This window comes from Palaemon carinicauda, chromosome 15, assembly GCF_036898095.1.
Source record: "Palaemon carinicauda isolate YSFRI2023 chromosome 15, ASM3689809v2, whole genome shotgun sequence".
Taxonomy (NCBI): Eukaryota; Metazoa; Arthropoda; class Malacostraca; order Decapoda; family Palaemonidae; genus Palaemon; species Palaemon carinicauda.
The window spans coordinates 36,466,518-36,491,108 of NC_090739.1; the positions used below are offsets into that span (position 1 = coordinate 36,466,518).

The 24,591-nt window shown below is 43.6% G+C and overlaps 1 protein-coding gene and 1 pseudogene across 1 annotated transcript in view; both read left to right on the forward strand.

Moving 5' to 3' along the window:
* LOC137654557 (bleomycin hydrolase) overlaps window positions 1–24,591 on the forward strand; it is a 188,669-nt gene that overhangs the window by 27,011 nt on the left and 137,067 nt on the right. Inside the window, exons 2-3 of the mRNA XM_068388286.1 lie at window positions 6,028–6,060; window positions 19,848–20,002. Of these exons, the coding sequence (XP_068244387.1) occupies window positions 6,051–6,060; window positions 19,848–20,002 (165 nt within the window). The 5' untranslated portion in view covers window positions 6,028–6,050. The remainder of the gene's footprint in view (window positions 1–6,027; window positions 6,061–19,847; window positions 20,003–24,591) is intronic.
* LOC137654843 (5S ribosomal RNA) lies at window positions 4,244–4,362 on the forward strand (annotated as a pseudogene).

Here is a 24,591-nt window from a genome sequence, read left to right on the forward strand (position 1 = left end):
AGAGCTCTTAAGTACTATCTGAAAAGGTCAAAACCTTTACGAGGACAATCAGAAGCCTTATGGTGTGCTGTTAAGAAGCCTTCGCTACCAATGTCTAAGAACGCAGTTTCTTACTACATCAGGCTTCTGATTAGAGAAGCTCATTCTCATATGAAGGAAGAAGACCTTGCTTTACTGAAGGTAAGGACACATGAAGTGAGAGCTGTGGCTACTTCAGTGGCCTTCAAACAGAACCGTTCTCTGCAGAGTGTTATGGATGCAACCTATTGGAGAAGCAAGTCAGTGTTCGCATCATTCTATCTCAAAGATGTCCAGTCTCTTTACGAGAACTGCTACACCCTGGGACCATTCGTAGCAGCGAGTGCAGTAGTAGGTGAGGGCTCAGCCACTACATTCCCATAATCCCATAACCTTTTTTAACCTTTCTCTTGATTGCTTTTATTGTTGTTTTTGGGTTGTACGGTCGGCTAAGAAGCCTTCCGCATCCTGGTTGATTTGGCGGGTGGTCAATTCTTTCTTGAGGTTATGATGAGGTCCTTTAGTATGGGTTGCAGCCCTTTATACTTTAGCCACCTAAGAGTCGTTCAGCATCCTAAGAGGACCGCTACGCTCAGTAAGGAAGACGTACTTATTAAAGGCAGAGTAATGGTTCAAGTCGACTTCCTTACCAGGTACTTATTTATTTTTTATTGTTATTTTGAATAACTAATAAAAATGAAATATGGGATACTTAGCTTCTTTGTTAACATGTATACTGGTCTCCACCCACCACCCTGGGTGTGAATCAGCTACATGATCATCGGGTAAGATTAATATTGAAAAATGTTATTTTTATTACTAAAATAAATTTTTGAATATACTTACCCGATGATCATGATTTAAATGACCCGCCCTTCCTCCCCATAGAGAACCAGTGGACCGAGGAGAAAATTGAGGTCTTGTTGACAAGAAGTACTGGAGTACCTGACCACAGATGGCGCTGGTGAGTACACCCCCACCTGTATAAGCGATCGCTGGCGTATCCCGACCGTAGATTTCTGTCGGGCAACGGAGTTGACAGCTACATGATCATCGGGTAAGTATATTCAAAAATTTATTTTAGTAATAAAAATAACATATTTTAAAAACATTAACAATAAAACACACATTTTATTTATAAACTATAAAAAGACTTATGTCATCCTGTTCAACATAGAAACGTTTGCTGTAAGTGTGAACTTTTCAAGTTCTACTGATGCAACTACCCGATTAGGAAGATCATTCCACAACGTGGTCACAGCTGTGTAGTATTGAGCCTCATGATGGAGAAGGCCTGACTATTAGAATTAACTGCATGCCTAGTATTATGTACAGGATGGAACTGTTCGGGAAGATCTGAATGTAAAGGATTGTCCGAATTATAAAAAATCTTATGCAACATGCATCATGAACTAATTGAATGACAGTGCCAGAGATTAATATCTAGATCAGGAATAAAAAATTTAGTAGACCGTAAGTTCCTGTCCAGTAAATTAAGGTGAGAATCAGCAGCTGAAGACCAGACAGAAGAGCAATACTCGAAACAAGGTAGAATTAAAGAAAACACTTCTTCAGAATAGACTGATCACCGAAAATCTGAAAAGACTTTCTCAATAAGCCAAATTTTTGCAATTGAAGAAGACACAGTCCTATTGTGTTCCTCAAAAGTAAATTTGCTGTTGAGAATCACACCTAAAATTTTAAAAGAGTCATACAAAGGTACAGAAACATTATCAATGCTGAGAGCCTGTTGTTGAGGAGCCACTGTCCTTGACCTACTTACAATTGTACTTTGAGTGTTGTTAGGATTCAACTTCATACCCCATGATTTGCACCATGCACTAATTTTAGCTAGATCTCTATTAAGGGATTCAGAAACTCCATTTCCACATTCAGGAGATGGAATTGATGCAAAGAGAGTAGCATCATCTGCATATGCAACAAGCTTGTTTTCTAGGCCAAACCACATGTCTTGTGTATGTAATATGAAAAGTAATGGGCCAAGAACACAACCCTGAGGAACACCAAATATCCCATTCGTCTGCTCACTATGGGGCCCATCAACAACAACTCTCTGAGATCTATTAATTAAAAATTCAACAATGATGCTAACAAACAACCCATCCACTCCCAATTGTTTGAGTTTGAAAACAAGGGCCTCATGATTAACACGGTCAAAGGCAGCACTAAAATCAAGGCCAATCATACAAACTTCCTGACCACAATCAAGGGATTTCTGTACAGCATTGGAGATTGTAAGAAGGGCATCACATGCTCCAAGGCCTTTACAAAAACTAAATTGTAAACTAGGGAACAGATGATTACTTACATCAAACCTATTTAGACGTTTTGCCAAAAGATGTTAAAAAACTTTAGATAATATGGGAGTTATAGAAACTGGTAATCAGTTGGACTTGAGCTACCACAAACACATTTACATAGTGGAGTAACATTACCAATTCTCCAACAAGTGCTAAGAGGTCCTTTTCTTGCTAACTTGCACAAAATAACATAACTTTTGGAGCTAAGAAATCTGCAGTTTTTATAAAAACAAAGGAAAAATACCATTTTGGTTTACATCTCCGTAATCATCAAGGTCCCTCAGGCCCTAAAGGAAGGTGATTCGCCTGTGGTAAATACGTCTCTGAATACACGCTATCAACAGTGCATCATACTTTTCACCTTCTAGGGAGAAGACATTTGAGAACTCTAGGTTTTACATGCAAGCACCCCCTATTCTAAGGTGTGTTCTCCTTCATAAAAATGAGATAGAGCTCCAGAGACCATGTTGCTAGTAGTGACTCGACAGTCTCTAGTTCGCAAGCGCTTCACCCATGACACTTGTGCAATGGACCTAGCATATACAGAATTCCAAGACAGGGCTCGCACTGGGGATTGCTGGTGCACACTTTATTGTGTACCGCACAAGCAAATGCACTCTCCAGTTCAAATTCTCCAGAAGACCCAAAGGTAGTCACCAGATGGGTTTTCCTTCTCATACAGATAATTGTCTGATTCAGGTAGCCCTTCCCAGAACAATGGGGAATTGCATTGCATCACACATATGTCCTACCACAGAGGTACAATCGCCTCTCAAAATGCACGTAGCTGGGAATGAGTACGGGCCAAACCACATACGACCTGGTAGTAGCAGACACACCCCCTATGAAGAGCTTTCACAGGCATGGGGATGCTCTCCAGTGTAACCCCATGCAGCCACATGCTCCTACCCTTCAGGTAGACCACATCCTGCAGACTTTAGAGCATACTCGTTACCAAGAGCCAACACTTCTCATGGCAAAGGAGATCTTGGGGAAGGTCCCACAACATCAAGACAGAAGATTGGAGTAATCGCTTAGTTCTCTCACAATGAGTTTCGATCGAGCACACACGCTCATTTTCATGTAGCACGGGAGGCTCTCCCTGGGGGGCATAGTCCTAGAGGGAGCGGCAGAGTTCACGATCTCTAGGATTGGCAAACCCCCCTTGCAGGTTTCACGCTGGGAGGATGCCTAAGGTTACTCATCCGGATAACAGCTTCCCGATGCCCATTCCTGCACGATCTCCGTGATCAGCCAAGGATATCGCGCCTGCCGTCTCTGTCAGCGAATTCACTGTCTCTGAACCTCTATGCCATAGGTCGGCAAGAGTTTGTCCGTTTGGGCAGAATGATCCATGCCTTAGGAGAAGGATCGTCGACGGCTTCACCCCCCGGCTTCTTCAGTCAATCCTTTCTTGTAAGAAAGTATCTGAGACGGGAATTCCGTAGTCGACCTCTCAGCTCTGATCAAGTTTGTCGAACAAACTTCGTCCAGCGTGGAACACCAGAATCGATCAGACTGGTAACGAGGCGACAGGACTCCTTAGGCCCTGGATCGGAAGGACGGGTACTTTCAGTTTCCATTCCATCCATCTTCCAGGAAGCTCGTGGAATTCAGCCTAGTCTACAGGTATTCCTGCTTAAGATGCAGTGTGGCGATCCCGCCGTGGCATCGCAGGTTTTTCCCCAGAGAACTCTCCCTGCTTTTCTCATGGCCGCTCGGGAGCAGGCTGCCGCCTCCTTCGCCTTTTGGAGGTCTGGTCAACTCCGGTAGGCTCGGGTTCGACCTTCTTCAACGCCGGGACAAGCTTCCGGATCCTTACCATGAGTGGGGGTTCATGTTAATTTGCTAGGAGCCTTCTCTTCTTCGGCCTCAACATCTGGAGTATCTAGCCATGATATTGAGTCAACGGCCTTACCACGTTGGAAACCCCGCTTCTCGTCCGTTCAGCGAGGTTAAGCAACGTCGGGTCTGGTTGGTACTTGGATGGGTGACCGCCTGGGGACGCCAGATTCTGTTGCCGCCTCCTCCGAGCCTTCCCTTCAGTTGACTGTGGCAAGGCTGAGGAGAGTCGCAGTACCTGTTTTCAGTCGGGCAGAGCTTTCAGCCCTACCTTGGAACGTTTCCTAGGTCTCTTTCCTCATTGACCCGTCTAAAGTTCCGAATGGTCGCCTCAGGATAAGTTCCCTGTGGGGCGGCCCAAGTTCCGGTAGTTTCAAAGCAACGATTAACCGGACTTTCTGGCCCCTATGGGACCAGCGGGACGATTAGACCTGCAATGGGGATTGACCTACGGAACCTCTTGATGGGAGTGGATATTCTCGTCCTTTCCCCACATTTTTTATGCTCTTCTCGGACTTGTCAAAGAAAAGAGGGGGGGGCATGTTCCGGTCCAGGCATATGGTCAGGACCTGAAGGATACCTCTCCATCATTCAGGCAGGCTTAGGGGCCGTAGTCTGGCCCCTCTACAGATCCTATAGCTCCTGCCGAGTCGCTCCGTGCGCGACGACTTCATGGTACTGGCGTGTTTTATCCAGCAAGGGACGCATTTTCATACCATCCCCTCTACTGGGAAGCAGCTTCCTGGTCTCTGCATAGCTGACCTCAAACCTCTGCAGGTAAACCATGCTTCCTTGTGTTCCGAGTATTGAGTCAATACTGTCGCGTCCCCCATACCCTGACGAGGTGGTATTGGGAACGTCCTAACCCAGAGTTCCTTCTGGAACTCCAGGTCAACTGCCTAGGACGGGTCACACTTCTTCCTTCACACACAAGCTTATGTAGGCCACACGGTTCCTTGCGGAGCAAGGAACTTGTGAGGTACAGGGACTCTTTTTCTCGAGTGCGACTCACTCGGATTCTGAGTCCCCGGGTAAAGCCAGTATGGCTGGGGACTTTACACCCTTCCTAAGGGGTAAGTCACCCGATGTAAATAGCGTGGTTTGTATTTCGGTTACGGAACAAATGACAAATTCGAAGATAATTTGTATTTTTCCTAACCATACAAACCTTAGCTATTTACATATATTTGCCCGCCAGCCCTGTCCCCCAAGTCAAGTCCTACCTCTAAGTGAAAGTGAAGCAATTCATCGGTGTGTGAGGGGGGGAGGGGTAGCTAGCTACCACTCCCCTACCCCCCGCTAACTAGCGCGGGGGTAATTCACCCTCGTTAAATTCTAATGGCTCGCCATTTCAGCTACGCTAAAAGGTAAACCCAATGTAAATAGCTAAGGTTTGTATGGTTAGGAAAAATTCAAATTATCTTCGAATTTGTCATATTTTGTATTTTTCATAACGTTACAAACTTTGTGCTCTTCATACAAATTTGGCCTGCTATCACCTATCCCCCTGCAAGTCCTGCTTGTAATCAAAAGTGATGAGACAACACTGGTGTGTGTATGAGCTGGGTAGCTGGTACTACCCCTCTACCCCCTGATAACTAGCGGTGGGGTAGTTACACCTCCCTAAAAGTCCTATGGCTAGCCTTCCAGCTATGCCGAAAGTATATTTCCTAATAAAGAGCTCGAGGTTTGTATTGTTAGGAAAAATGCAAATTACTTTAAATTTGTCATTTTTATCAAGCTTCTTTTAGCATTTTGTACTTAAGATAAAACATTATCCTTTGTGTCACATATCTCTATTCTTAACTATCTGTTCTTCCATCTAAGTGTTTATTTTTCATTTCAGGTAGCCGTTATTAATGCTGCAAAATGTCTCTAAGTAAGTACTTCATGAAATTGTTTTTTTTTTTTATTTTCCTAAGCTGTAACTTACACATTACCAAGTTAGCCTGCAGGTTTTCTGTTGGATCTTTTACTAGCCCACGGTATGAAAGTGTCAATAATTGTGTTACTTTAGTTTCTGGGATTTACTAATGCTGTACATGTCGAATAGAATTCTTATTTGTTCTTACACAAATACAAACCTTCATCTTTTAAATTGGAAATTGATTCAAGCGCAGCTGGAACTCGGCAGTTAAAACTTATAACGGGCACAGTGGACAGTCACTTTGATTTCTGCCACCGATTAACACTGGAGTTATGATATAATGGTTTGTGTGAAAAACTATAATTTTTTTTTGTTTTTGTTTAAAGAGCACCGAGCCCCTATAGCCAAGTGCTGTAATATGTTTTTATATTTTTCTTAACAGGTAATTGGCATCGCACCCTACACTCAGTAGGGATCCAAATAGATGCCGAGCACAGGACAGTTTGCTCTGCATTAGATCTAAAGACACAGCCACGTTCCTTGGGGTTTACAGTTAAGCAATTTTTTTTTTCTTGCCTGATATCCCCAGAAAGAGGGTGGTGTTTTGCTTCTCTGGAGAGTGAAAGTGGAGACTGAAATCTTTGTCATTCCTCTCGATTTTCAATAGCTGAACCGTGAACCTAGTAAATGGCCTGAAACTGGAACTGGTGAGAGACGTCTGAGATGTGTGGCTCAGGTATCCACCTCTTACCTTTAAGTGACCGTAACTGATACTGCTACCAGTGAGACTTGAAGTGCTAGATCAACCAGAGGAAACAATTTCTGCCTCTTATTAGGTATCGCTTTATAAAGTCAATATAAATACTGTAGTATGTTACCTGGGCAACTTATAAGTTAAATGCAATGGTTAATGCTCTTATTATCATTATTCATTAAGTGTATTAAGTAGACATATGCATCACATAAAACAGTTTGATTAGAGCTCTGTGCCCTGAAATTACCCCGTTTGATAAGGTATTTGCGATGATGCAAGGAAGTCTTCATGTAGAGATTTTATGAAATCTGTGAAGTGACTTGCCGGGGATGCCATGTGAAGGGTGCATTAATGATTGGTGTGTTTTGTAAAGATATCAAGATTGTGATCAGATGATTTGAGTTTTTTTTTTACTGTGGAGGATTCGTATAATACTATTGCAGTGGACACTTTAGAGAAATAAGCCATACGTTTGTGTCTACTTTATCAGTAGTTAGTCGGAAGAGGTGAGACTGAAAAAACAATTTAAATTGACATTTCTTCCGTAACTGGAATACAAACCACGCTATTTAATAGGGGTATTACTTTCGGCGTAGCTGAAATGACGAGCTATTTATTTTTAACAAGGGTTTACTACCCACACCGCTAGTTAGCGGGGTTAGGGGAGGGTAGCTTGCTACCCCCCCATCTCATACACACACACCTGTGGGATGTGGCCAAAGTCCTCAAGGTCCTTTCACGGCCTCCCTACGAACCTCTAAAGGATGTTTTAGACAAAGATCTCACCCTCAAAGCCATCTTCCTACTAGCCCTGGCCTCAGCGAAACGAGTGAGCGAGCTCCACGGCCTGTCTTTCGAGGTATCCCACTCGAAAGGGCGGAAGGACATGACTTTTAAGTTCTTGCCGGAGTTTGTAGCAAAGACCCAGAACCCTGCAATTGGGGACCCGAGGTTCGAAGAGTTCTCAATTCCGGCTATTCCGCGCTCGGACAACCCTAGTGACCTCCTCCTGTGTCCCGTAAGGACCATCAGGAAGTACCTTAGTAGGACGGCCAAAGAGTTTGTTTGTGTCCACAGGCTTGGTCAAGAAGGCAGTTTCCAAAAACACCATATCCTTCTAGCTGAGACAGGTCATAAGGAGGGCCTATGAGAATGAGGGCTCCACGGTGCCTGGTACCCCAAGACCTCATGATATTAGAGGTCTTAGCACGTCCTTAGCGTTTGGCACCAACATGGCGGTAAGCCAAATCATACGGGCGGGCACTTGGGCTAGGCAGTCCACCTTTACAGCCCACTACCTCAAGGACTATACAAGGAAGTCTTTGGATACCTTCTCCATCGGGCCAGTCATTGCGGCCATGCAACAAGTTTAGTAGTTTGGGCCCCGGGTTAGCTGTGGGAAGTAATCGTAAGCGACACTAGTTCCTCCTTACTTCCTTGCTAACCTCTATCCTTTTCCCGAGACCCCACCCCCCTTTTTTCCCCATTCCTACATGAGAGATGGGACGTTAGAACACATCAATTATGGATTTTGAATAAAAGGTGAGTTGTACATAAAGGTAGACTTTTGTGTGCTTTCCCCTACTCTTTTGCCTCTCCCTGGGAGTCCCAGAACTAGCCCCCTATCTAGTTCAAGGGCCCCAGCGAGTCTCGAACATTTCAATCTGTAAGCTACTCCCTCCTCCTAAAGTGTAAGTCTCCTAATAAAGTAGTTCGAGGTAAGTATTCTTTGTTGGAACAAATCACAAATTTTAAGTAATTTGTATTTTTCGTAACATACTTACCTCGAACTACTTTGGGTAATGGCCCAGAAGGTAACGTATATCCAAGGAAAGATATGTGTCAGACTAAACACAGTCCTAAATGTCTTCATAGGATTGGCAGACGTAGTCATGCAATAACCAAGTCTAGAAATGGTTCAGGCAACAGTGTACCTGGACACGAGAAGTTGGGGTGGGCAGCACCCGAAGTGGCTGGTCTATGAACATCCAAGGAGACGAACCGGTTCCAGAAACATCGCGGATGCAAGACAAGCCTCAAGGAGTCTCAATTCCCTCCAGCTCAAAGGTTTCAATGGCTGTAAAATCATTGAAGTCTGTAGTCACACCAACTCTCCCTTTCCATAGGAATATAAAAGGAGATTGTAAGGTCGGTCAAGAGACTTGGGTAATCAGTCAGATTCCCAAGACGTTAACAAGGAGGAGTCCTGAACTCTCTCCAGTTCGCAATAGTGACAAACCCAGTGCTAAGAGCACAGCTGAAAGATGCGTCAAGAGTCTGGAGAAGATACTCATCAAACGCTTGAAGAGATCTAAAAAGACCAATATTGGTCCTCTTTTTATCGCTTCTCCAACAAAGGTTAAAGTCCGAAAGTCCCAAGACCATGTTGGTCCTGTCATGAGTGGGGAAGCTCTCTCTACGCAGATCAGACTTCCTTCGACTGATCTGGGACACCGAAGCGATAATGAGACGTCGCAATCGACAATGTTAGAAAATGTTTCATACGGTATAGGTGACGTTAACCATCCCTTACCTAATGGAATGGCACCTGTCAGCAGTTCATATACAACCGATCCACAATGTGACAGTGGATGCTCTATTTCGGCTCAAGCCGATAGAGTTGGAATGGTCCACGGACCCAGACCTATTCCCTCCCAGATGGGATCAAGTCCCAGAACTGCAAATCGACCTCTTCATCACGAGCGTCTTCAAGAAACTACCTCGAGATGTAGCCCCATACAAGGACCCTCTAGTGGAATTAACAGACATCATGTCTCTGTTGTAGAAGGGATGGACTCAGATATCCTGACTCATCCAATCCAATTGCTTGCTGAAGGTCTTCAACATGCTGAGATCCTTCCAAGGGGGAGTAGCTCTATTGGCTCCCAAGTAGCCCAAGAGCAATCTCTCCTCTTTAGTGAAGGAACTGAAGCTGAGGCTGGCCCTAGTTCTGAACCCAGGACTATTTCAGAGGGTTCAGAAGCTGATTGCCTTCAATTTATCACGGAGAACCCGAACCCTTCATTTCATGATTTCCTTGCCCTAGCGGTTAAGAAAAGATTTGGGATCTCAGAAGGCAATACTGTATAGAATTCTTAGAAGAATACAAAACTAAGTCAACGAGAAGACAATATGAGTCTTGGAAAAAGTGGGTTGCTTTTGTTAAAGCAAAAGGATCGGAAGAAATTCTGATGAACTTCTGTCTCTCCTTCTTTGTCCACCTTCATAATCAAGGCCTGGCGGCCAACATGATAACTTCGTGCAAATCAGCCTTGACTAGACCTCTTCTATATGCCTTTCAAGTAGATCTATCGAATGAAATTTTCAATTAGATTCCGAAGGCATATGCAAAGCTTAGGCCTGCACCACCACCAAAGCCCATTTCATGGTCTTTGGATAAGGTCCTACATTATGCCTCATCTATGAACAATGAAGATTGTTCCCTTAAGGATCTAACTCAAAAAGTTATTTTTCTGTTCACTATAGCCTCAGGGGCTAGAGTTAGTGAAATAGTGGCCCTATCTAGAGACGAGGGCCACATTCAGTTCACAGAAGCGGGAGAACTGAACCTCTCTCCTGATCCAACCTTTCTCGCTAAGAATGAGCTACCCACTAAGAGGTGGGTCCCTGGAGAATCTGCCCTCTGAAGGAAGATGTCTCTCTATGTCCTGTAGAGTGTCTAAAGGTCTATCTTCGTAGAACTTCAGACTTCAGGGGAAGACAGCTCTTTAAAGGAGAAACCTCTGGATCAAACTTATCCCTAAAACAACTGAGGGCGAAGCTCACCTACTTTATTCGTAGAGCAGGTCCTGACAGTACTCCTGCAGGTCATGATCCGAGAAAAATTGCTTCATCACTGAACTTCTTTCAGTACAGTATACTGTATGTACTTTGAGCGTCTTCGTTCATTCATCGGATGGAAATCATCCAGAGTGTTTTACAAACACCATGCAAAACAGGTCCATGAATTAAAGCACTATGTAGTGGCAGCAGGTAGCGCATTAAAACATGCCCACTAATTACTGTCATAGACAGTTAATTAATTGGGACCTCGAACGTCCTCGCTCATATTCTGGATGGGAATCATCCAGAGTGTTCTACAAACGCTATGCTAAGCAGGTCCATGGACTGAAGCATTATGTGGTGGCGGCAGGTAGAATTTGCCGTCTTTGTCTGCGATGAACAGCTAATTGACTGGGACTGTCAATTAAAGGGAGAAGGGGTCATCACTTTTGGTGTGACCTCCTTTTAATGAGTGTTACTATGGTGACACTATCTCTGTTCAAAATCCCAGGTGTGGAATTATACAGAAAGCACTAGTGCCGTGTGTACGTAGTACACAATGTTGATAGAATGTAACGTGTACAGAATTTTCGAAGAGAAGTTTTATTATAAAAATTTTCTTCAATCTGAAAGTGGCACTCATCATTTCTTTCCCTTTCAAGAAACAAATATAATTTCTGTATACGTTACGTGTATAATTCCGTTATCATGCTACATTCATTTTACTGGTTAATTCATTTAGTCATTTATTAGGAATAAATGTCTATTAGAATGTATTGCGTCCTAATTTGCCCGACAATTGCATGTGTAAAATGCCAGAGTTCTTTGACTTACTAAAGTAAGTATTCTTCATGTAGTTGTATGCTCGCAAACCATAGATATAAGAGACACTGATATTGATTTTGCAATATATACAAACTAAGAGACTGTATATTCAGTGTATACTTATGTTTGTTCATACAATATATGCTAACCTTGAGGCCCCTTTTCTACTGTCTAGAATGACTCTTCCCTGTAGGGGACAGGAAGCACTAACATTGCTTATGATTAGTGATGATGACGGATAACGGTAACGTCATTTGTCTCAATTGGTCCAAATGACCATAGAAATGTTGTCCCAAGGTTAAGGCACTAATGAAAATCCACAGATACATTAATGCTCTGGTACGCTTCCATCAGGACGACATGGCTTGAGCCCAAAAAACGGATTTTGAGTGAAGCGAAAAATCTATTTTTGGGTGAGGTGGCCATGTAGTCCTGATGGACCAACCCTTCTTTTCTAAAAAGAAAAGACCTTCACAGTATCCCTCCCGAAGTACTGTATCTATAGCACCATGCTCAATGCTTCAAGGAATGTTCACCATATTGGATATGGCACTGTTGTGATACTCAATAGTATGAGAACTAGGGTAACCTTGATACGGCTCCCCTTCTATTCTGCCACTTCCCCCTCGAAGCGTTAACGCTATTAGGGGTGCAGATTGCTATGTGACGTGTCAAGAATACGTCCTCTGTTATTATGCGATATCCTTGAGAGAAATTTAAGGATATTCGCGCCAGGAGTTAGAATTCTGGATACCTAAAGGTAAAATTCTCTGGGAATATCACTGTAGTACATATATCCCTTAGGAAGCTACTTATAGGAACTTCCATCAGGACGACATGGCCATCTTACCCCCAAAAATAGATTTTTTGCTTCTCTCAAAATCCGTTTAATCCCCTCTCTCTAAGATTGTTGGTGAGAAACATGTTGAGGTGACTTTGTGTCCAGTGAGAGCTTTGTGGTGCTTCTTGAATAGGGCTGGGTATCTTCAGCATGATTGTTATAAATCTTCATTAGTACTGATAGGAACAAGAGCAGACTGTTCAGGAACACTTTCTCTGTTGTATCTGTCTATGTGAGACAATTAAGTAAGAATATGGATTGTTTGGTGAAGAGGACAAGCGCCAACCTTGAGTGAGAATTCACAAAGTCGAGACGAACTTGTCAGTCTCCCAGGTGTTGTAGATCTGTATTTGTAGACTCCAAACCACTTACACATCTTTTTACTTATGGAAGGTTACCCACAAATCCTTGGACACTATAATCTTTTGTGTTCTGTGGTGGCTTCTCAACAAGATGTGTTGTTCTCCCAGCTCCCCTCCGGGTCATAAATGCACCTTGTCTCATCTAAAGTAGCATAATGGTATAAGTCTAGAGCAAAATGAAGACTTAATGGCTCTTCTTTTTTCCCTTATCATAAGGGTGCAGCAGTCCTGACCTTTATGTGATGGATTGAACATCAGATGCTGGTAAGCCTTGAAAACTGAGCACCAGTTCTTAGAGGTCATGTACCAACTTTCCCATTCTTCAGTAATAAGTTCAAGGATGAATGAGTGTATAGTATTTCAAACTCGTCAATTTATATTGGGGTGGTTGGAAACTTCCAAATCGATCTTCTCTATCCTTTAGAATAATATTTTTCATATGAATTTGTGTGACCTTTTCCCTTAGCTAATTACTGGCCCAGGCCTTACTAGCTACTAGGAGGTTATTATAGTCTTGTTCCTCTCTCCCTGTTGGGACTAGGGAAAATGACACTTCCAAGGGATAAGATCCTACCACTTGGATCATATAAGCCTCCATCCACCAGGAAGTGATTTTCCTATTTTAGATGGATAAATCATTATTGATATAGGAACAAATACAAAATTTTCAAAGTTATATGTATTTTTCTTAACTACACAAACCTAAGTACTTTCATTTATTTTTCCCTCTCAGTCCTCAGGCCAAAATTTAAAAGTGGCTTGGCTGAGTTATATAGGTGAGTGGGTCCCCTCACCTGCCTATCATTCCCTAATTACAGTGTTTTAGTGATTCAATGGCTATTCTGCTTGCGTGAAATAATACATACGCTTATTTCATAAGGACTTGGTCTTACACTGTACAGTATATGGCTAGGAAAATACAGTTGTTGCTACACTAAATACAAACCCTTCGCTATTGATAGGGATTATACTTTCAGCGAAGCTGGAAGACTAGCCATAAGACTTTTAATTAGCGGTTCTGGCTAGCACATTCACACACACTCACCTGTGTTGTCTCGTCACATTTTACTTTTGGCTCGGTGAAAGTATATATAATTATTCTCTTATTACAGTATGAGTGTTGCTGTTTTGCTGTGAGCGTAGTGTGGCGTTTCTTGAGGGTGGAAAAACCTTCTCTTACGGTGTCTTGCCCTTTGACGCCGGACAACCTGTAGGTTGGTGGTTTCCCCACTTCTCCTAGTGCAGCGACCCGACCTCCTCTGCAGGGGAATTGTCCTCGTCACGTGTGGATACTCCTCCATTCGAAGGTTGATGTCGCTTGCTCCCTGCTAGTTCATCGGAGGGAAGGAAGTGCTCAGTTTTTAGCATGTTCCTGTACCTCTTGGAGGACAGATTTCCCGTCCATGGGTTAGGTTGTCCTCCTGAGGGAGTTTTGTTTTTATTAATTTTGGTTTTTCCTCAGTGCTAGCGATGCTATACTTCTTCATTTGGCTAAGTCAGCCAACGTAAGGAGTGTGAAGTTGGATGTTCCTGTACCTGGGGAAGTTTCTGTTCCTGCCTAGTCTCTGCCTTCTTCGCTTGTGCCTGCGGCAGTTCCTGATTATCACGCTGATGACGGTCATTCCCGTTCGTGGAATCAGTGCTCTTGAGCAGTTGCTGACTTGGGTAACCCCTTGGGGGCGGGGGGGGGGGGAATCCAGAAACAAGCTTCAACTGCGTTTCTCAGGCAGGTACTCGATATTGACCTTCAGTTTCAGCTAGAGCTCATTGATGAGAAGCAGAGTGTGCTGCCCTGAGGTTTGCCTCCAGGTGTTGAAACTTTCCCTTCCAAGGGAGAGTTGCCGACAGCAGCAGCAGATGTTGGTCGCCTTTTCTGTCCACTGGAGAGACTTCCTTTGCCCATTTTGTCTTCCCTTTGGGGTATTCCTCTGGCGGGAATTGTATTCGTCCATTTCCCGCCATTCCTCTTCGGGAGCCGACGTTGTCTCCCAGCAGACTTGTCTCGTCTAGAAGAATCGTGTCGCCCAGCAGACTCTTCTCTTCCAGCAGACACGTCTCTCCCAGCAGGACTCGTTTCACCAAGCAAACTTGTCTCACCAGCTCGTGATCGCCCATCAGCTCTTATTGCTCATCAGCTCTTTCTAGGTTCCTGGTGTTCCAGCAACCTCTTCCAGCATTTGATGTTTTCCTCCTGCTTGCTAATTTTCCTTTCGAGGTAAAGTTGCCCTCCGCCTTTGGCGGACAGCTCTTCCGGATTGCGGGAAGATTTGTCGACAACCCTTGAAAAATTTCAGAAGCTCGATCCTTGGTGTGTTTTTTCTGATTTTGCTTGACGGAGAACTTCTCTGGTGGGGATCGAAGAAATCTATAGGCTGCAATGCTCACTTTAAGCAAGCACACTGCTCTTCTCAGCGAGACTCTCCTTTATTCATCAGAGAGTATCCTCATCTAGACGACACAGATCGTCATCCTTCGGTCTCTTCGAGTTGCGCTACTTCGATAGAGATTCTTACGACATGCAATTGAGGGAGTTTAGCACACTCCCTTCATGGAGCCTAACCCAGCACTCTCCATCGATGGGAGGGGTAAGCACAAGTGTCAACCTTGGCGCTTATACCTCACTCGCCACTTGGAACTTTTTGTTTCACACAAGTACAGTGGTTTCGGTTTCCCGATCCATTCTTCTTCTTCTTTTGAGCTTTGAAGGGCCTGAATTGCGATTGGCAGTCATCTTCATAAGCTCTCCACTTCTCGTCAGCATTCACGAACATTTTCTTCGCACCATGACCACTACTATTATTACTACTACTACTACTACTACTGTACTAGTGGGCTGATGTGCCATGTGCCTTAGGTATGAGGTCACCTCATGCTCCCTACCTCTTCCATTTCATCACTTTTTGGTATACAGTATAGTTACTTTACAAGCCAACATATTCATTAATAAGGTCTTTGTTAGTTGTGCATGCACTCTCACCTTTACGCCGTCTCCCGGCAGGTAGATCATAGTTCTACACAGCGGTTGCCACAACAGAAGTCTTCAGACCACTAGCCTCTGCCGCCTTTTTTCTGTGATTTGGAACGAATCTTGGGAACATAATCCTTTAGGATTATTTGCTTCTCTTCTCCGCAAGTTTGAGAACTTATCGGATCGTTGTCACGGTTTTGGGCCAAATCCTTGGATCTTCTCGACCCTTCATACCTGCATCGGGAGACATAACCCCGTGGAGTTATTCCTTTTTCATTCCCTATATTCTAGGGGATTGAATTGAACTCATGCTTACATTATGGCTATAGAAACTTAGATTCGAGTATTTCTCTCCTTTTGTTCTGTGTCTCCGTCAGTCTACGCTCCCTCAGGACTTTTACAAGCAATCTTAGCCCTCCATCCGTGGGATTCTCCTACGGAGAACCTTGTACGACCAACCCTTAGCTTGATCTCAGTCATGTTTGTCAACCTTCTAACAATGACGCTCTCCCTCAGCCTGAGTTCGCCCAACCAGCGATAGGAATTCAATGTCTGAAGCATCGCCTGATATTCTTTTCTAGGATAACTGATTTTTTGACGTAAAGTTAGGTTTACCCCCTGACTGGGTAATCCCCTGCTACGAGTTTGGAGTACTCTTCTCTTTTCGGCAAGGACAGAGAATCCGCAGCTGAGCTACAAAGAGACAAAGAGCATGCACATCTTCGCATTCCGCTTACCTGTGGAGGTGTGAGGGTGGTTCTCTCTTTAAGCTACGCAAATCCGAACATCCAGTCAGGCTCCCGGACTCAGGCGTCACGTCATTTTCTTAGAGCGATGTGTTTCATCAAGGTATCTCCGAGCTTCTACAGTCAGTCCTGTCATATAGAAGTCTCCAGTTTTCATCCTCTCCTCCTGGAACAAGTTAGTTCATCAAACTCTGTTCGGTAAGGAGAAGGCATACGGTTAAACAAGCAATTAGTTCACAGAACTCCCTGTGCATGTTTGACCACTAGGACTCATGCTCCTAGAATCCAGAACATACATCATCAAGGAAGTATCTTCGATTGTACAGACATTCCAGGTCAAGGTGCGGTGCTTCAGTTTTGACAGCACCTCAGGTTTTCTTGAGTTTTTTTACCCAAGTGTCAACCTGGGCCCACAGGATCAGCATTGTTCTCCGAAGACTCCAGGACAACTGGCTGATGCTACCAGACTCTGTGGCTTACTTTCGTCAGCACCAAGACCCTCCTCGAGTTTGCCACGAGCTGGGTTTGATGTAAACCTCTATACATATGCCTGTTTCCTTATTAGAGATGTACGTTCTTAGGCATGACCACGGTTATCAGCAGGCAGAAGTTTCTTCGAAGACGATGGAATGCCAAGGCGGTAGAAGGTGGAAAATCTCTTCCTTCAACGAGAGACACATCCAGCCAGCAGTGGTTATGTCCCATAGGTTACCATATCACCCTGATTCGTCTAGCCTGCATCGGACTCCTCCAAATTCATCTCTTCATTGGCAGTCCGCTGCTTCAAAGAAAAGGGGGCGACTTCTTGCTGTACCACACAGCCTCCGGGCTCTGGTAAGAGTCTGAATGGTACCATCATCTAAATCTCCTAGTGATGATGGCAGCCAGAGATGAAGGCAGCCTTCATAACTGACAAGGGGTAACCCCTTCTGGGGGAACCCAGAAACAAGCTTCGGCTACATTTTCAGGCAACACTCTGCTGACCTTCAACACTAGCCAGAGCTTGTTGATGGGAGACAGATTGCTGCCCGGAGGTTCGCCTCCAGGGGTTGGAACTTTTCCTTCCGAGGGAGAGTCCCTCTACCAGTCGCTGTTCAGCAATCTTCCTGCTTTGGGGAGAATTCCCTACAGATGTTGTAGATGTTGGTTGCCTTTACCCGTCCGCGGGAAAGACTTCCAACACCTGTTTGATCTCCCCTTTGGGGTATTCCTCTGTTAGGAATTTGATGCGTCCATTCGCTGCCCTTACTCCTCTTAGCAGGCCTCGTCAGCAGTCTCGTCTTACTAGAGAATGCTCATCGCCCCCATCAGATTCATCATGCTCAGCTGATTTGTCTGTAACTCCCGTCGGAGATTCTGAGAAAACTCCTTCCACGACACGATCTACTCAAACAGCCACATGTGAACATCTTTCACGAAGTCGTAGCTTTGCTGTGATTTGACGCCTGGAGACTATCCAATACCTCCTCTCTCAGAGAGGCCTTTTTGCAACAAGTTGCCCAGAGGATGGTTGGATACCTGCCCATATCTTCGGCTTTAGTCTACCAAGCCAAGTGGACTGTCTTCTGTAGTTGTGTTCTGGAAGGGGTATCTCTCACCTCAATGCCACTATTCCAGATTTAGCACAGTTCCTCATTTACCTTCGGGAGGAAAAGCTTTTCTCTTGTCTCGACGATGAAAGACCACTGCTCATTCTTGAGCCTCGTCATTAGACCGAAAGGAGTTATTCTTTTCCCTGCATCGGCATCACCTCTCTTCATACGGAGTTTCGAGCCTTCCTGCCCACAGTTAGAAGGGAGACCTCCTCCACGGAGCATGGTTCTCGTCCTTTGGTCCTCGAAGGATGCTCCCTTTAACTCAGGATGCCAAGCAGCATATCCTCACCAGACCTCTATGACAGGTCTCCCGCTCGCGTTAGCTTCAGCCAAGAGAGCCTGCGAATCCCATGGGCTGCTTGCAATGTCTCTCATTCACAGTGATGGGCCAGGTAATATTTGACTTCGTTTCTGGCAGCTTGGATCCCAGATTCGAATTCTTCGGATTGGGAGTCCTTTGGAGCCTGACCAATGATCCAGATCAACGGCTACTATACCAAGGAGGAACTTGAGGTGCTACTTCAAGAGAACTATTGGAGCTCACCCCCAAGTGTCAGCACTCTTCGTCAGCTCAGGGAACGTCGAGAGAAGGATCACCAAGAACACATTCTCGGCTTGGGTTCGCAAGGTCATGGACCGAGCTCTGAATCCTGATCTTTCTCATAGAGGAGACTAAGAGCTCATAACATAGGTGCAGGAGAAAGCCTCTATCGTGTATGAAAACTACTCTTTGACGCAGGCATTGTTAGTGAGCGTGTGGAAGCGTCAAACGACCTTCATCGGCCACTTCCGGGAAGACGTAACCCACAGGGACATGGAGACTTTCTCCATTGACCTTGTAGTGGCTACACAATGAACAGTTTAAGCACCTCAGGCTCCTTGATGGACAAATAGCAGAAGGTTGAGGGCAGAGTTTAATCATGGTTAAGTCTGGGATGAATGACAAAAAATGAATGGCTCTTTCTTTATTTCATCTTCCCCCCTGTTGGGGAACAGCACCAACTGCACTCTACAAGGCTGCCCTCCGCTGTTATAGGTAAAACCATTTCCCTTGTGTAACCTTGTATAGAGATATATATACAGTACTTGTTTCATCCCCATACCTCCTGGCGAGGTAGGATTGGCTAACGTCTATGGTTGATTCAAAGATTCCTATGTTTCTGAGAATTCTTACCTAGGCTAGTCACACTGCTAGTCTCACACAATCACACAGATTACTCAGGCCGCTAACCGTGATTTGCACAGATTTTCAGCGAGGTATCAGGGTTTCTCCTTGTTATGTTCGGAGCACGTATGGGAAAACCACGGGTGAAATACCAGCCAGTTGGTTCGGACTTCCACCCTTCTATGGGGTGAGTCAATCCTTATGAATAGCAAAAGGGTTTTTTATTTAGTGTCAAAACAAATTACAAAGTTGAAAGTACAGTAATTTGTATTTTTCCTAACGATACAAACCTGTAGCTATTTATACAAATTGGCCCATCATCCCCTGTACCCTGATGAGTCCTGCCTGCAATAAAAAGTGACAATAGAACACAGGTGTGTATGTGAGCCCTAAGCCCCCTTTCTAAATGGCGGTAGAGTAGTTACACCTCATTAAAAGTCTTATGGCTAGTCTTCCAACTTTGCTGAAAATATAATCCTTCTAAATAGCTACAGGTTTGTGTTGTTTGGAAAAATACAAAATACTTTCAAATTTGTCATATTACTATGAAAATTTGATATACTGTAGTGGATTTTGCACTAAAGTGATTGTCAGTTTGTATTTATAAGTACTGCAATTTATTGTTCATACATACCTGTACTGTACTCTATTTAATAGGTTGGAAATTTTTTAGTCATCAAGGGAGTAATCTTAAGCATGTATTAAATCACATATACTTCATAAAGATTTCAATTGCTGAATACTTTTTATTTTGTTGCAGAATTAACTCATGAACTAGTTGCAAAGTACCAGGAACAGGTGGAATCTGATCCGAACTCATGTTTGGCTATGAATGCCTGTTGGAAAGTTGATCCACTTGAGATGTGCATTCGAAGAAGCAAAGTAATTGAAACAAACCACATTTTCACTCACAAGGTAAGGGAAGTTTAGATACAGTAATTATATAGAAAATACATATAGGAATTTGGATTATAAATATACCAGTACTTTATCAATCAATAATACAAATGAAATTATAATGATGATATAATGGTACTTCAGACAGACTACTCTTTGGAAACTAACCTTGATCTGCGTCATTGTTAGTTATGATGGCTTAAATGATGTACAGTATATGGTTCAGTCTTTATGAATGCAAATATAAAAAAATACTGTACTGTATTCATTGTATGATGCGGCAAACCCCAATAATCTTTTATAATGAAAATTTACTACAGTATTGTTGAACTCTTGGAAGAATCAAAATACAGTTTGTTAACAAATAATATCAGACTTGAAATTATGTTTGATATATCTGTTAGTTTTCAGTGTTATCAGTTTGTCTTTTAGTGATATATTAAAATGCTAAAATTGTTGATTATAGGTTTTATATAATTTGCTGCAGAAAATCAGATGGCTGTTTAAGATTTGGATGCTCTAGTCTTTGAGATATTTAATTCACAGGAGGTTTTTTTTTGGTGGTGATTGCAGGAATATAAACGGATTTTGAGCAAAGCGAAAAATCTATTTTTGGGTGGGATAGCCATGTCGACCTGATGGAAGGTGCCTTTAAGTAGCTTCCTAGGGTATATTTGACTACAGTGATATTCCCAGAGAATTTGACTTAAGGTCTCCTGAATTCTAACTCCTGGCGCGAATATCCTTAAAGTTTCCTTTTAGGATATTGCATAATATCAGGGGACGTATTTTTGACACGCCACATAGCAATATGCACCCCGCATAGCGTTTACGCTTCGAGGGGGAAAAGTGGCAAAATAAAAGAGGAGCCGTTATAAAGTTCCCATCCTCCGTTACTGTTTGAGTACTCAGATGGCGCCATAATCGCCGCCATCTTTATTCCTTGTAGCTTTGAGCCGGTACTTATAGATACAGTATTATTGGGAGGGATCCTGCCAAGGCCTTTCATAGAAAGGAGGGCGGGTCCATCAGGACGACATGGCTATCTCACCCAAAAATAGATTTTTCGCTTCGCTCAAAATCCATTTTATGGGCTCAGGCCATGTCGTCCTGATGGAAGTTTACCAGAGCATTAATGTATCCGTGGATTTCCCAGTTGTGCCTTAAACCTCAAGACAATATTTCCTTGGTTATCTAGACCTTAGAGACCTATGACATTACCGTTATATGTCATTTCTTTTAATCATAGACTATGTTAGTGCTTCCTGCCCCCTAAAGGGAAGAGTCAAACTAGACTCGGGAAAAAGTCTCGAAGTTTGCATATTTCATGTGACCAACCTAGCAATCAAAAGGGCATACAGGTCTCACTGTATGCCTTTAGCCAAAGTTTGTATTTATAAAACGAACACAGGTTCATGTCATCCACCATACCATCTGAGGTATATCAGTTCAGCTGTACAGTACACCGCAACAGACAAGTTTGTATCTGTATCGAAACAAGGTAGGCCTAGTCAGAAAGGTTTGTTTACATATAGGAACAAAGTTACTACCTTTGTTCAATATAATTATGCAGAATAATAAGAAATAAAAGGAATGCTCATACATAACTTTATTAAATATGTTTAGGGTGAAATAAGACAAGCAAAACAATTAAACATTTATTGTCAAACAATAAATAAAAATTCAGCATACATTTCATAATAATATAAATATGCAAGTGAAATAGAATTTACAAACATAGACAATACAGTATAAATCAGAAATACTTGTTTTACCTGAAAACAAAATTTTTTGCCTCAATTGAAAATTTAATAAATTTTCTAATGTCTTTCTGAGAAGTCTGTCTATTTACACTTGTGGAAAAAACACACGGCACTTAGTGTTCAGTCTATGTTTCATCACCTTTGTACACTGGAAAAGTCCATAATGTCACCTTGATGACATTTCACTTACCATGTTGTACTATAATGTGCCAACATGTACACCCTTTAGAATTACAGTCCCACATAATTCACTGTTCCTTGCAGCACTAAGCGACAGGTTTTAGTACATTACCTGCTGCCACCACGAATCGTTTTAATTCTTGCACTTGCTTCGCGTAGTGTTTGAGAAACACTCTGGATGACTTCCATCCAGTAAACGAGTGAAGGCTCTCGAAATCCATGAGCTGGAAAAAGGCGAAAAAACAATTTTCCTAGGATCATGACCTGCGGGTGTACTGTCAGGATCCGCTCTGCGAATGAAGTAGGTGATCTTCGCCCTTAGTTGTTTCAGGGATAAGTTTGAGCCCGATGTTTCTCCTTTAAAGAGCTGTCCTCCCCTGAAGTCTGAAGTTCTTCAAAGATAGACCTTTAGACTCTCGACTGGACACAGCGAGACATCTTCCTTCAGAGGGCAGATTCTCCAGGGACCCCACCTCTTAGTGGGTAGCTTATTCTTGGCAAGAAACGTTGGGTTGGGAAAGAGATTTAGCTCTCCCGTTTCTGCAAACTGGATATGGCCCTCTTCCTGAGAAAGGGCCACTATCTCACTAACTCTAGCCCCTGAGGCTAGAGCAAACAAGAATATAACTTTTTGAGTCAAATCTTTCAAAGAGTAATTATTATTGTTCTAACTTGAAGCAAAATGTAGTAACTTATCCAAAGACCATGAAATGGGCCTTGTAGGTGCTGCAGGCCTGAGCCTGGCACAGGCCTTAGGGATTTTGTTAAAAATCTCATTAGTCAAGTCTACTAGGAAAGCATAAAGCAAGGGTCTAGTCAAGGCAGATTTACACGTAGTTATCGTGTTGGCTGCTAAACCTTGTTCATGAAGGGGAATAAAGAAAGATAAGCAGAAATCTGTCGAGATTTCCTTTGGATTTCTTGCCTTGACAAAGGCTACCCACTTCTTCTAAGATGGCTCTTATTGCCTTCTGGTAGATTTTGACTTATATTCCTCTAAGAAGTTTATACTCTCTTTCGAGATCCCAAACCTTTTCTTTACTGCTAGGGAGAGAAAATCATGAGATGAAGGTCTTGGGTTTTCTGTAATGAAGCGAAGACAGTCGACTTCTGTACTTGTTGAGACAGAACTGGGTCCGGTAGGGGAATCAGCCTCGGCTGTAATTCCAATATTAAAGGGAACCAGTTGCACTGGGGCCACTTGAGAGCCACTAGGGCTGCTGTTCCTTGAAAAGATCTCAGCTTGTTGAGGACCTTCATCAGCAGGTTGGATGGAGGGAACAGATAAATCCTGGTCCATCTGTTCCAGTCGGGGGACATGGCGTCCACTGCTTCCGCTAGAGGGTCCTCGTATGGGGCCACGTATCGAGTAAGTTTCTTGTTGTCGCTCGTTTTGAAGAGGTCGATCTGCAGTTCCGGGACTTGATGTAAGATGAAGGAGAATGATCTTGCGTCTAGGGACCATTCTGACTCTATCGGAGTTATCCTGGATAGAGCGTCTGCTGTCACTTCGTGGAACCCTTGAAGGTGAACTGCTGATAAGTGCCATCTCTTCTTTTCCACTAAACGAAAGATGGCCAACATCTCTTGGTTGAGTTGAGGTGATCTCGAGCCTTGAAGATTCAGACATCTCATTACTACCTCGCTGTCTAGAATCAGACTTATGTAGACTGAAGGGCGAGGGGATAATTTCTTCAGTGTGAGGAAGACTGCCATGGCCTCCAAAATGTTGATATGGAAGGTCTTGAATAGAGAGGACCAAGTTCCTTGAACTTTCTGTTGATGAGAGTGACCTCCCCATCCTTCCAATGATGACTGACGGTGGAGGCGGTTGCAGAAGTGTTGACCTCTTAAAGTTCTTGGCCTCCGACCATGGCTTGAGAAGTGATCGTAGTCGGATCGGTATTGGTCTACTTAGATCTCTTCGAGCGTTTGATGCGTATCTTCTCCAGACTCCTGATGCATCTTTAAGCTGTGCTCTTAGCACTGGGTCTGTCACTGATGCAAACTGAAGGGAGCCCAGCACTCTCTCCTGTTGGGGTCTTGAAATCCTGTTTGATTTTAGAAGTCTCTTGACAGATCCTGCTATATCTCTCCTCTTCTTTAATGGAATGGAGAGGCAATGTGACTGTAAGTCCCAATGTATGCCTAGCCATTGAAACTTCTGAGCTGAAGATAGTCGAGACTTTTTGGTGTTGATCTTGAATCCTAGATGTTCCAGGAACTGGATCACTTTCTTGGATGCTTGCATGCATTTCGACTCGGATGCTGCCCACACCAGCCAATCATCCAGATAGGATATCACTTGGACACCTTGTAGGCATAGTTGTTGAATGACTGCTTCTGCAAGCTTCGTGAAGATCCTTGGGGCTCTGTTTAGTCCGAAGGGCATGGCTCTGAAAGCGTACTTTCTTTTTTGTAGCTTGAATCCTAGGTAGGAAGAGAGTTGGCGATTGATCGGAATGTGCCAATAGGCATCTGCCATGTCTATGGAGGCTGTGTATGCCCTTTTGGGCAACAGGGCCCTTATGTGTTGAAGGGTCAGCATCTTGAACTTGTCGTTCTCTACGAACTTGTTGAGTGGCGACAAATCCAGAATGACTCTGAGTTTGTCTGAGTCCTTCTTGGGAACACAAAACGGCCTTCCTTGGAATTTGGTGGACT